Source organism: Salmo salar, chromosome 01 (assembly GCF_965601325.2).
Source record: "Salmo salar chromosome 01, fSalSal1, whole genome shotgun sequence".
Taxonomy (NCBI): Eukaryota; Metazoa; Chordata; class Actinopteri; order Salmoniformes; family Salmonidae; genus Salmo; species Salmo salar.
In genome coordinates this window covers 59,801,579-59,814,529 of record NC_138291.1, presented here as the reverse complement: position 1 = coordinate 59,814,529, position 12,951 = coordinate 59,801,579, and the positions used below count along the sequence as shown (strand labels likewise).

General features: G+C 41.9%; 2 protein-coding genes across 2 annotated transcripts in view; both read right to left on the bottom strand.

Moving 5' to 3' along the window:
* Positions 1-401, bottom strand: part of LOC106606289 (F-box/WD repeat-containing protein 4) — a 39,472-nt gene extending 39,071 nt beyond the window's left edge. The window contains exon 1 of the mRNA XM_014202440.3: positions 33-401. The gene's annotated coding sequence lies outside the window, so the exon portion shown is untranslated. The remainder of the gene's footprint in view (positions 1-32) is intronic.
* Positions 402-4,994: 4,593 nt separating this feature from the next.
* On the bottom strand, positions 4,995-11,713 carry LOC106606274 (fibroblast growth factor 8). The gene is made up of 5 exons (XM_014202422.3): positions 10,861-11,713; positions 10,726-10,762; positions 9,499-9,679; positions 7,463-7,569; positions 4,995-6,144 (listed from the first exon to the last, which is right to left on the bottom strand). Exons 1-5 carry the CDS (start codon positions 10,890-10,892, stop codon positions 5,860-5,862), a joined length of 642 nt encoding a protein of 213 aa, XP_014057897.1. The 5' UTR covers positions 10,893-11,713; the 3' UTR covers positions 4,995-5,859.
* Between the last annotated feature and the right edge of the window lie 1,238 nt (positions 11,714-12,951).

Genomic DNA, 12,951 nt, shown 5'->3' with positions numbered 1-12,951 from the left:
CCTACTGTACGAATAACAAATGTATTTCTTACACATCTGCTTCTTGTCATGACATTCCAGTGTTTATGAACTCTTTCTCTATCTTCCTCCATACTGCGTCCCGATTAGCAAAATGGTAAATAGTTTTGCAAACTTGAGAAAGGCGACTCAAAGACTTGTATTCCAAACATGACATGATGTGGTAGAGCACATCATCTGGTAACTGGAATAAGAACATTTTAAGTTCTTATTGAAGAAGGTTTCTCTTTTCCGTTTATGTGTTGCCCTGTATATTTCTCTAGGAGGTGTATTGCCTCTTCTGTGGTAGTAAAAAAAAAAGTTTTAAATAACAGCGGTAAACAGTATTCCATGTTTTCAGAGCGCGTGAATAGAAAAGACACAAGAAGCCGTTCCAAAACAGTAACAGCAGATCACGCGATGACGTCGTGCAACGTAATGACGTCATACACCTAGAACCTGTTGCTCTGTCAGGGGTATATGTATAACGTAACAGGCGTGAAAAGAAACGCATGGAACTAGATCACCTACGTACTGGTTTTGACGAGAAGGGGGAAAAAAATGTCGGGAGAAGTTCTGTTCCGCATGTTCAACCAATCCAGTAAATGTTAATGAGTAGTTAGGGGTGGAGTGTTGCCTTTGTTAACATCCAAAGGAAGTCCTGTCAAAGGCTCTTTCCATTTCCCCCGAAAACCGGAACATCCGGCTGTTGGGGACATAGCAAAGGCTAGGGTATATGAAATTACATGTCTCACTCTCCAATTACTATATTGCTTGTATTTGCAACAGTATAAGCAACAGTGACATGTATTGCTTTGCTATACTGTGGCATTTTGAGGTGTTGAAAACCTACACAAACATTCCACAGTGCTCTATAGCTAATTTCAACAACTGCTGTAATTTTTTGTTTTATTCTGCAGCTTTATTTACTAACTCTGAGTTTAAGCTCGTCATTGCTTGGCCAGGTGGTCTCTTTGGCTGTTTCTCCTTGTCTTTACTGTTTTCTATTGGCTATTCTGGCATGGGCATGAGTTCCCCGGCAGCAGACATGCTCCGTGGCTTGTGGAATGCCCCTCGGCCCCTCAGTCCTTCTGAGGGGCAGAGGCATATTGACTGACCCAGTCTCTCTGATGTTTTTGTTGTGGGTTTTTTTGTATGGCGAGCTTCTTGTCATTGCTGGCGGACCCCCATCTTGTCAGTATTTAAAGCTGTCATTGTCTGACATGTTTTTCTATTACAGCCACAATGGGCCCGTTTGATCAAGGGTTATGGTATGTGATAGGCTGTTTGATCAGAGGTCATGGTGTGTGATTGGCAGAAATGCAGCTTCTTGGTGGCGGTTTCTATTTAGACCAAAGTGGCAGCGTAACCTTATCTCATTCCGCGTTGTGACTGTGTTGCTCATAGAGAGGTGACGGAACTGAGACCAAGTTCCTTGCAGCAACTGGATGGCGACCAGGTCAAACACAGGTGACCAGGTCAAACCACTTTAGGACCATAGGGACCACATCCTACATCAACATTATGATTTAGAAAACATTGTGATCTAAAAAACAATATCATTTACTCTCTGTATGTATCTGACGAATACAGTTTCTAAGCAGAAAGCACCTGCGGTTCTTGGGATGATGCCAACTGTGAAATACTAGAATACTGTGAAAAAGAGTACTGTGGAAAAGGCGTTATAATGCAAGGAACAATGGTTTCAAAAATGTTTCAAAGTGTTTTATTTTCTCTGGACAAGTTTGTATGCATTGTAAATCATGTGAGAACCACATATGTTAAATCTATCTGCATGCAAAATATTGCTCCTTTTCATCTGCAGTTCTAAGGAATCTATGTCCAGAATTTAAGGTTATTCACCAAAAGCAATAAAGTACCAAAAGTTGTACAGTGGTGAAATTACTACTAATATTGACTATTCAACTGTCGTAAAGCTTAACAGTTTAGTGTCACTAGCATCAATTTGTGCACATTCACATCATGAGGGTGCTCTAGCCTTCAGTTACAACAGGCAGCCCCAAAAGTCTTTGATCAGCTGTGCATAACGGCACATCATTGAAATATGTAGATCGTTTCTTAGATACGTGTCCTCTGTTGAAAGCTGCACACACTGAAAGGCCATGTCCCAAACACTGGGACGTCTAAAAAAAATCATTTATGGTTGGGTTTCCAGCTGAACTGACATGGCTAAAAGGAAATGAAGAGGTTGGGAGGAGAGAGCTGGGGAGCAGAGGAGCAGAGGGGTACGTGGGGGGGGGGGGGGGGTGGTCCCTTTTGATCTTTTTAAGGCAGAGTGGGGGGACTCTCCCTGAGCAGGCAAACACATTTAACTGGTAATTGTTCAGATCATTCTGACAATCAGTCTTGGAAATGCATGGACAAACAAAAGTTTACAGCTCCAATTGGAAAAGTCAACAGGTCTCCCGTAAGGCCCGTATAAACAATGAAACGTATGAGTTGGAGCTCCACTTTGATCAGTGTTTGCGTTTCAATTATCCAGCTTGGTTTGGCTGCTGGCTCTTCCCTAACATTGAAGGAAGAATAAGGACATGGATTTAAGGGGATCTCTGTCACTTGGAAGGAAAATCAATACAACTAGTATTCTAGGCTCTAGGAATGAAATTAAGAAAATGGGAGTTAACTGTGCACTATTTCTGGACAGTGTCAAACACACAGAAACCTCAAACCCGACTTGGTCATTGATTGCTGCTTATTGTGGTTTTCCTGTTGTTTTTTGTTATATTCTTTATACTGAGAAAAGTAGATGGTAAACACACCTGAGACCTCAGTACGAGTCTCCTGATCAGGAAGATAATAAAGGAAAGTTTGTGGTATTTGATCTCACAGAAAAGTCAGTTTAACTAAGGCAGTTTGTCCAGGATAGTATTTTACTTTTTTTTAAATTAAGATATGTTTAGATGTTATGAGGTTTTTTTGATCAGGGCAGTTTGCATCAGTTTGCAGCAGTTCTGCTTAGGGAGGCAGGGTCGTGCTCCCTGCTCACCCCTGCTATTCTACTGTCTCGGGGAGGCTAAATTGCTCCCTAAGCAAATTAAGAAGGTAGTTCTTGTTTATCTGGGGTTAAGGACGATGGTTGTGGCTCAATAAAAAACGAAAAAAGCAATTTTACCCCCTGTTTCTGCAGCAGAATTGCTCTGCATTTGCAAGGCATCACAGGCTACACAGAAGGTGCGACTTTTCCCACAACTTGCTCCTTCCCCAGTGTCCATTGGGGCTTTAGAGTCATAGGACCAACACAGAGCTGTAACGGAGTGGGCAGACTAGGAAGTCACTACAGAGAGCCCAGGGGGACAGAAACCCTGTTAATCCATCATGGAAGGACTCAATCAGATTAATGTCAAGTTTTGTGAATAGACCTTTTAATTCAGTCTTCAAGTATGGAAGAGCATTTCAACTCCTAAGCACTGACTTAACAATTAAGATGTGAGGTTAGATACGTTAATAGATACGGTAAGATATAGTAAGGAGTAAGAAAGGGGGGGTGGGGGGGGGGGGGGGGGTAAGATCATGACCATAAAATAAAAAAGGCATTTGGGATAATGATCCTCCCCAAGACAACAGAATTCAGTCAACATCGAAATATAGTTGTATGTACAGAATGATATACAGTAAATCTTAGACATAAATGCTCTGGACTTTCATATAAGGGACATTACCAATTCGAATCTACAATGAACAGACGCCTTGAAGTATAAGTTGCCAGTGAAGCCTGCCATGCTGCTCTTCACTGAGTTCCATAATTAGATTTTGCTCTGCCATACAGAGCTCAACCAGAAGGCCTTACTATGCTTTAAGTAGAACACACACCAGAACTATGGACGGCCGAGTGCAACCGAGTGCCTCCAGAATATCGGACGTCATTTTCTGTTCATTTTTCAAAGATTCTACACCCTCGGCAGGTGGTCCCTGTAACACACAGTGGCCATATCAAGAGGCTGATAGAGCCTGCTGCGCTTGGCTGCCCCTCATTCTGATATGTGTGGGGTTTTACAGAGATGCATCACCGGGTCTTGTTCTGCCATGCAGAGCTGCATCAAGAGACCCTTCTGTAGCAAGATAGTTCTGCTTAGTCTGATATGGGGGAGCAAGAGAAGCAGAAGGGTTCAGAAGACATCTTGGAAAGAAATGAATCCCTGGAGACACTGTGGCAAAGGAGTTGTCAGAACCCAACCTTCCTCACTCAGCACAGCTCTCCACTCATGAGGACACTGTCCACAAACAAACACACACACACACACCGGGGCTGTCCAATCAGATTATAAACACACACAACGGGGCTGTCCAATCAGATTAAGCCCTGAGGTGTTAAAGGAGTGAGATGAAAGAAAAACAGCCGTCTGCACACAAAGAGACACAGACAGTTACTGAACCTGGAGAAACCAAAGCCTTAAACAAACACATTGCTATCATCTCTGAGACAGTTACTGAACCTGGAGAAACCAAAGCCTTAAACAAACAGATTGATATCATCTCTGGAGGACCAAGCAGAAGAAGACCAACACACTTCTATATGCTAAAGGGCTCCAACATCAGTGACCTGCTGTAGTCTTACACTGCTTGCTATAGACTGCTGCTTGGCCTTCTAAGGGGATAAGAGTAGCATTTCAAACAGAGCAAAGCAGGAGGGAATCTCTTCCCAACTCTTTATCAAACTTTACAGAGAGATATTTTTCTACTGCATGGTTGGAGGACAAAAACATTTCCCACTTTAAAGTTGACATTTCTAAGATCAACTCAGAGAAACAACCAATAGAAAGAGATCTCTATTAACAACAGAGTTCAAGGGTTTTAGATGTATGCATAAAGGGTTTGAAAGCTGGGAAGGAATGACCTTCTGTGTTATGTACCATCAGAATGCTTATGTGATCCAAGTGACCTGTGTGTGTGCGCGTGGAGTGACTTAAGCCATCTCCAGTGTGTGCTTAATGACACGTCCACTTTCCAAGGCGGTTCAATGAGTGTACAACAACCACTTAACAAACAAGAGTTTAATATCAGTATTCTAATGTACATTTATTACACATTTTAAATAAATATCCCATCATTAAAATTATTTGCACACATCCTCAAATAAAAATAGATTTATATATGTATAAAAACAGACAAACAAAAGGGCAACAAAATCAAAGGGAGTTTCCTACATGTCGATGCATTTTTACACCTCTAATTTAGTTAGAACTATAGCAAGAAACCTGCGATTATCAATGTAGCTGCCACATTTTCCATTGTGTGTACTTAAAGCTCTATTTGCTTTAACTGTGTTTGTCTGTATAGAATTCCAGAAGTATCAAGGGCAAACCACAGTGTTCAAAACAGAGGTGCCGTGGCTGTAAGACTGAATGCGACATTACTCAATACTGAGCTCCTGAACGCAGCATTTATGCTTTGTGTGTGTGTGTGTGGGTGTACTGCATGTGTCTCTGAACGCAGCATATTCTGGCAGTGCGGTCGATCAGGGCCCTTCAAGTCTCTTGGAGCAGCAAGTGTGAGTCCAAACAACTCTGAACCGTCAAACAAAAGTAAAAACACAACCTAAAATACAGAGATGATAAAAAGTCCACGCTCTACGAAAAAGTCAGCACCCCAAATGTCCGATGAGTTATGTGCATCTAAAAACAACTTAACACAGGTCAGTACTAAAAGTCTCAAGTACAAAAATAGACTTCTTATTTGTTTCTGTTTTCTTTACTTTCTGATTTATTTATTTGTTAAACTACATGTTAGGTATAGTAATGTTCAGTACAAAAAAAATGTCTCTAGAGGTTTTGGACAGAGGAGTTCATTTCAGCTTCAGTCAGTGTTTTTTCCTCCTCTTTCTCTCCCTCTCTGCCCCCCCCCTCAGCGTTCGGCTGAGAAGCGTGTGCGTTTAGTCCTGGGGCTGAAGGGGTAGTGGACGAAGTCAAAGGGCTTGTGCTGGGCCGGATGGGTGGGATGGGATCCCAGAGGCAATCGTTTCATAAAATGGACCTCGCGTTGGTGCTGCCGCGTTCGCGAGCCTTTCCGGGGGCGTCCACGTCTGGTGAAACCCATGTACCAGCCTTCGTAGCGTGCGTTCCTCAGCGCCGTGTAGTTATTCTCCAGGACAATCTCTGAGAAGATGCAGTCGTGGCCTTGCCCATTTCTCTGTGAAAGACAAACACACACACACACCAGGTCAGTCTGAGGTTCTGAAGGAGCTTTCGATGAAGATTTACAGATGGAAAATATCAGACGTATGAAGGCTACCCCGAACAGTATGTCCCTGCACACACACACACACAAATACACATGCATGCAACCCTCCCCACACACATGAAGCATATGCTACAGCCATTACAGGCCCAGATCAGAGAGAGGGGATGACAGTAAGCGATGAGTCTCCCCCCTCAGTAAACACAGAGACGCAGGCAGTGCACCAAGGACCACTCACGGGTCAGCAGCCTAAGACACCATCATAGGAGAAATACCTCAGGAGTTCAAATTCTTTATCAGCTTCATGTGTGGATAAACTAGACTAGTCTCCCTTCGGTACAATCAAATACATGGTTGACTAGCATCCATTCTATCTATATCTACGTTTTGAGAAATGGTCCGACAGGGTGGATTTTTTATTTTCCTGCTGGCTTCTACAGTGAGAGCGAAGGGAGTTTGTGCTCTTGTATTGTGAGCAGTAGCTAGGCCCTGCGTCCTCCCACAGCCCCTCCAGCCCAAACTCCACTGGTCTGTGACACGTCACACACCGGCAACACTAACTTAGCTCAACGAGGTCAACCTAGATGGACAAAATGGGTTGTTAAAAATAAATCTAGCATTCATGCAGCCAGCAAGCAAGTGCAACACACACAAATATACACATACAGTCATTTAAACACACACACACACACACACACACACACACACACACACACACACACACACACACACACACACACACACACACACACACACACACACACACACACACACACACACACACACACACACACACACACACACACACACACACACAGGCTGTTGCTGGGCCGGTATGGCAGAGAGAGGCAGCTCAGGGCAGATGGTGCACCTGGCAGGGTTCTGTAGGGGGGGCGGAGATGGCAGCCCTGTTTATTAGCCAGCACAGCGAGAGAGGAGCAGAGACACCCTCGGACCCACAACACGTTACACAGAGGAGGAGACTTCCAACAACATACAACGACTCTAACCCCTCTCACATGCAGAACCTACCAGAGGTGGACAGTTCTGGAGCCTAGCTATAGAGAACCAACAAACAGAACCACAGCCACACTGAACTATGGTAAGAACTGTTGCAGAGTGGCCATACAAATCCACTGGTCTTAGAACCCCCAAACAGAACTACAATACAATCAAACAGCGGAACCACAGCCGAAGAACCTCGAAAAGCGAGCCAATGGAAAATGATCATAACCCTCACTGCAGTGCTCAGAGGAACTGTTCTCTCTACCTTTCCGATCAGCTTCCCCCTCTTGTTCATGCAGATGTAGAGTCCTGTCTCTGCTCCTTTGATCCGCACGCGACTTCCAAACGTGTCTGTCTCTACGACCAGTTTGGCTGAGGAAACAAAGGAGTTTTATTATCAACCAGGCGTTGCCAATATTAGTAATGTCACGTTGCTCAAAGACGTAGTTTGGTTGATTCAGTTTATATTTTTATACGAGCAAATTCTATATATCATCAGACACACACACACACACACACACACACACACAAAACCTGTGGGGACCATTCCTGAGGATTTACGCAAACTTAAATTCTTGCAGAATGACAAAAACATGTGTACCTCAATTCTTTGAAAACTGAAGAGGCCATCCTGGAAGGACTATCAACTTTTTTTTTCTTCTTTTTTTTGACATTTCTACTCACTTCACACATAAGCACCACATTCATAGATCACGCTTGTAATCAGAAGAAAGAAAATACATAAATAGAAGTGTGTTCAATGGTTTATCTATGTGTCTATGTGTACTGTAAGTCTCACAATTTCTTCTATGGTTGTAAAATAAGGAGGTGTGGGTTTAACAAACTAAAATGTGCTTATCTATTTTGTTGTTGCCTTCCACGGAGGCACACAATGCCTACCTAGCCATTATAAATCCATTTTTTCACAGGCTTACAAACAGTTATTATTCCCAACCCCCTACCTACATGACGATGACACACACATTCATAGACCAACATTGGGAGAAATAAATAATCCATTGTGCATCTGATAGTTCTACTGCTCAGCCTCTATTCTTGTTAAACAGATGCAAATTCAACAAATAGGACTACTGACATTACAAAAATGTTAGCCACTTGTGTGTCCCTTATTAGAGATTCTAACCCCTCTTTGATTCATGCACACTGTGGTCATTGAGTTACAGTTATAATCAGATGGTTGGACTAAACAATAAACGCCTCATGCAAGCCACAGCTGCAGACCCACACATACAAGCTGCTACCAGGGTAAAGGTGGCACTGGCACAGGTGACCGGAGCACCTCCACACCCCCTGGTGCAAACCACAAACACACACACACTCAATAAACCACATTAGACAGGGCCTACAGCAGGATACACACAAAGCCAAAGGTCCAGTTTGCTGCCAAATTATATTTCATTCTAAAAGCATTCCATGGCAATTAAAAAAATTAAATGTTTTATTTTAAAATAGAAATTCCAAGTTTGAACAAAATATCCATCTTTGTGAATATTTAAAGATAATAGATAAATGTAGCCTGGCTGTCCAGGGGAACTGTGCGTAAAATGCAAGCGGGCTAGTTGGAAATTCAGCGCGGTCTATTTTTCTTATAAAGCTGGTCAGAGTAAAGAGAGAGAGGGCTATGCAGGAAATGTTCAGAATGTTAAGGTAAAATTATTTCTAATGGCTCTTCCAGACATGCGTGTCTCTGGAGAATCACCTACAGCACAATATTCAATCCAATTTAAATTTGAGGTCCGCGGCCTCTTCTCAACAATACCTGATAGATACAGTGGCGTGTTATTTACCGTAAATAAAAGAGAGAAAAACAACTTCTGTTTAATTTAGTCGCTGTATTAGGTTACTAACCTCACACTGGGCATAGATGTCTAGTTTGTATTTAGGCCTACATTTGGTTGAGTTGTCAAAGTGAAATCGACTAAAATGCCACCATGTCATTGGATTTATGTTAAAAGTTGGGTGAAAAATATATGAAATGCCCTTACATTGATTCGTTTTTCACGTTGATTCAACGTCATCACATAGATTTGGGGGGTTGAAATGATGATCCAACCAGTCTTTGCCCAGTGGGTTCTTGCACATGATTGTAATACAAAGAAAATTGGCCTTTAGACCCTATATGCCTATAGGCATAGCCCAACACTGTTATAGCCATAGGGCCTACGTTCATTTTAGTAAGTTAGTTTAGAGTTTTAAACTTAATGCATTTTGGCTAGTTAAAACTGAGAAAAAGTGGGAGGAACTTGACACAAGTCCACAAAGTTTGTATATTGGGCTTACCGTATACGTCTCCATCGTCTGCCATGGCGTTGATCTTCTTGTTGGGCAGAACCTGCACGTGCTTCCCGCTGGTTCGGCTGTAAAGCTGGTAGGTCCGAATTAACCTGCGGCTCACACGGTCCGTCACCTTGCTCTGTTCGCTTACATGCTGCGTGAAATTAGGCGAGGACTGATTGGTTACCTGTCAGAAATTAAATGTCATCACAATCAGTATTTGGAAAAAAAAATGGCTTCAAAGTAGGCTAATTACAGTTGCCAATGTTTTAAGCAATAATATCCTAATTTTGCTCTAAAACCAAAAGAAGCCAATTTCTAAATATGTTTCCAATTTTCTTTAGGTCTACTTGCCATTATAGAATATAGGCCTAATAACGCATCACTTGATAAAATACAATAGACCATAATGATTTAATCCTAATGCAAAGGCCAACAGTTTCTTAAATTATGTATGCATAATTTTTAACGTAGGAAAACCTTGAAATGAAAAAGTGGGCGCAAGGTGCAACAACTTGTGCGTAAAAGTGAGTGTGGGCATATAGCGTGGTGTTAGATAGATACTAAACATGTCTAAAATATCAAATAGACTAAACATAAATGTGTAATATTTCACTCACAATAAAATGGAGCAAGTGGGCATATTAATGACTATCTTAAACGTTTCCCTATTTGACACTTAGCCATACGCCCACGTGTCTGTTTCAAGGGACGACAGCTAAAGGAACAATGACGGAAACTTTTGGCCCTAATATTTGAACCCCAAGAGATTTTTCAGACTTGCCTTTCCCCACGCGATGCCCCTTCTGTGCCCACGCATCCTGCGCGAGGCAAGTATGTTCGCAAGATACCTGCCAAGCTGTGACGCGGGCGGCTTGCAGCGCGCCCGCTGCCCCTTGCGCCTTGGGACCCAGCTGATATGTTATATCACAAATGATATGACGATCCATCACCTCTCTCTCCCTCACTGCTCGCTATTATTACCCAGTGCTTTCAGTCCCAGAAACCATATGTTTTAACAATTTACATTTGATGTTCTACGATTTTTCAAGATGCTAAAATAACGACATGTCGTCCAAGTAGATTTACAGTTTTATCCAATAATGAATAAATCCACTGAGAATGAACAGTTTGTAAACTATTTGTAAATGAATCGAAAACGCGTGAGATATTTAAAATCATAATCAAACATAAAAATAAATGTTATATTTCAAATCATGCATATGGACATACCTGAGCATAGTAGCAGAATGCAAAGAAGTGTAGGAACCTGAAAAAGAGAAACAGAAATGAGTTATTATACATTAGGGCACGTAAATCACACATTAATCAACAGAAGGAGAATTGGGAGTTGCAGGAAATACTCACAGATAACTCAACTGGGATGGGAGGCGTCGCATGTTGATTGTGTTGATTGTTCCTTCGATAAATGCAGCTGACAGGGCTTGCGGTGTTCCAAAATCGAGGTTATTTGGTAAAGATAAGCTTTGTGAAACACTGGTTTCGGTTGCAATCCTCGCTCTTCAAAGACTTCATTAAAATCCCAAACGACCAAGGCTGGAGGACGTGTTATTTTTTTTGTCGTTGCAAAAAAAATGGGCTACATTTCACGTCAAATAAATGTCCATAGACTGTTTTGAAGACTGACGCTCACGAATTATCGTCAACCTTGACAGTAAAATGCGAAACTGAAAATGATCATTGATAACAATGATGAATGATTATTGATAAGTGTCTGTCTGTCGGTCAGGCGGCCCTCTACTTTACCAACGTTTAAGTGCACTTAGAAAAGGTGCATTCAAGTTTTGGCAAAAGCGCTGGTGAGTTTTCTAATAATAAGGATACAAATGCAAAAGAAAACAAGGTCATCCTATGCCAATGAAGATGACAGTTCATTCGCTGTAATATTTATCTCTTTGTAATTCCTTCAGAGAATCCTCAGTAGCTATCTTCCAGTTTAGCCGGTTGTAGAGAGTTTATATATCGAGCTTCTCGGTGGTGGATAACGTGCGCGTCCCTTGCGTTCAGAGCGGGTGATGTTGCCTCATTGATCGGTAGTGCAGGACTGGCGACTCTCCAGTCTCCCCTCCTCTCCTCCCATCGCAGGCTCCAATGTCAACCCCTTGTACGCACTCACACCCCTGGTTAAAATGGAAGGACGATCTGCGAGGAACAAGCCCCCTTTTTCTGCAGAACAAAAGCCACCCCCTCCCCCTGCATTTAAAACATATATTCACCTGAGGAAAAGTCAACACTTGCGGGGAGAAGCAGGAGGAGTCTTACATACCCAGTGCGCAATGACGCTTCTGCGCCGAATTACCGAAGGAATTAATGAAATTAAAAAAATAGTTAACGGAACGTTCCTGGTAATTTGTCCTATATTAAAATCTATTCCAAATTGAAAGAGAAAAATTCAAACACAAATTTGCAATCCAGTTTAGGACAATGGCCGCATATCATCAATGCAAATGATTTTGCTCTAGTTTACAGCTACATTATTATGCCTATAGATTTGGCCGGTTTTTCGTTTTAAGGATGAAACAGATGTGTCACTGGGATGAGTGCAGACTTGTAAAATGCGTATCTTGTGTATTGCCTGAGAAAAGTGAGAGACTGACATAATAACAGGATTACAGGCGATTAGCGTTTTTAAAACACCCCCTCCCTGCATCTGATAAAGGGAGATGCATTAATCTCCAGTAGCCTACTTCAAGATATAATCCATAATTGAAACAATAACAAAGCGTACTCCCCACCCCTGTTTCACCAAAAAGCTAAGGGATTGGGGCTGGAGAAATCGAACTACTCTCACATTCATAGTCAGAGCTATGGATGCAAGGACTGTATAATTTTGTATAAATGTATAATTCTAACCAAGTTTTGAGGCTATACAGTGTTTGTTTACATGTACGTTGTTTACACAAATTGGAGTAAAACAAGTTTATATTTTGGGTTCTGATGGGGTACGACATTTGAACAAAGCTCATGGGACATTTATAAGTTATATTCTTTAAGAAGCAATGGGTATATATCATTAATAGAAACACAAATATCTCCCCGCCATGCTAAACCCCCCTGGTATTGTGATGGTGAGCGGTAAGCATGCCCTGGGGGTATGGTATTTGTTCTTCTGTAACTTTCTCACTCATCATTATTCACGACTCATTCAGGACTCTCCGTAAACACTGTAGCATCCACATTAATGTAGAAGTGTTTATAACACATTCAATACTTATTTACAATAAAAGTGACTCCAAAATGTCACAAGGCATTATTTACCATTCATTTATACTGGGCACAATATAATCTGAAACACAACCAAAACAAACAGCAAATGCATCCAACACGTTTGTAGAGTCACAAGCTTGATGTGATCATTGCTTGCTAGGAAAATGGGACCAAATACTAAACTTTTGACTACTTTAATACACCCCTAAAATGGTGGGACTATGTACAAGA

What these genes read in the sequence shown, in the direction of transcription:
- LOC106606274 (XM_014202422.3), bottom strand. Translation starts at nt 10,892, where the DNA reads ATGCGACGCCTCCCATCCCAGTTGAGTTATCT. An exon ending in CCATCCCAGTTGAGTTATCT is followed by an intron (nt 10,763 to 10,860) that starts GTGAGTATTTCC and finishes TCTCTTTTTCAG; the next exon opens with GTTCCTACACTTCTTTGCAT. An exon ending in CATTCTGCTACTATGCTCAG is followed by an intron (nt 9,680 to 10,725) that starts GTATGTCCATAT and finishes AATTTCTGACAG; the next exon opens with GTAACCAATCAGTCCTCGCC.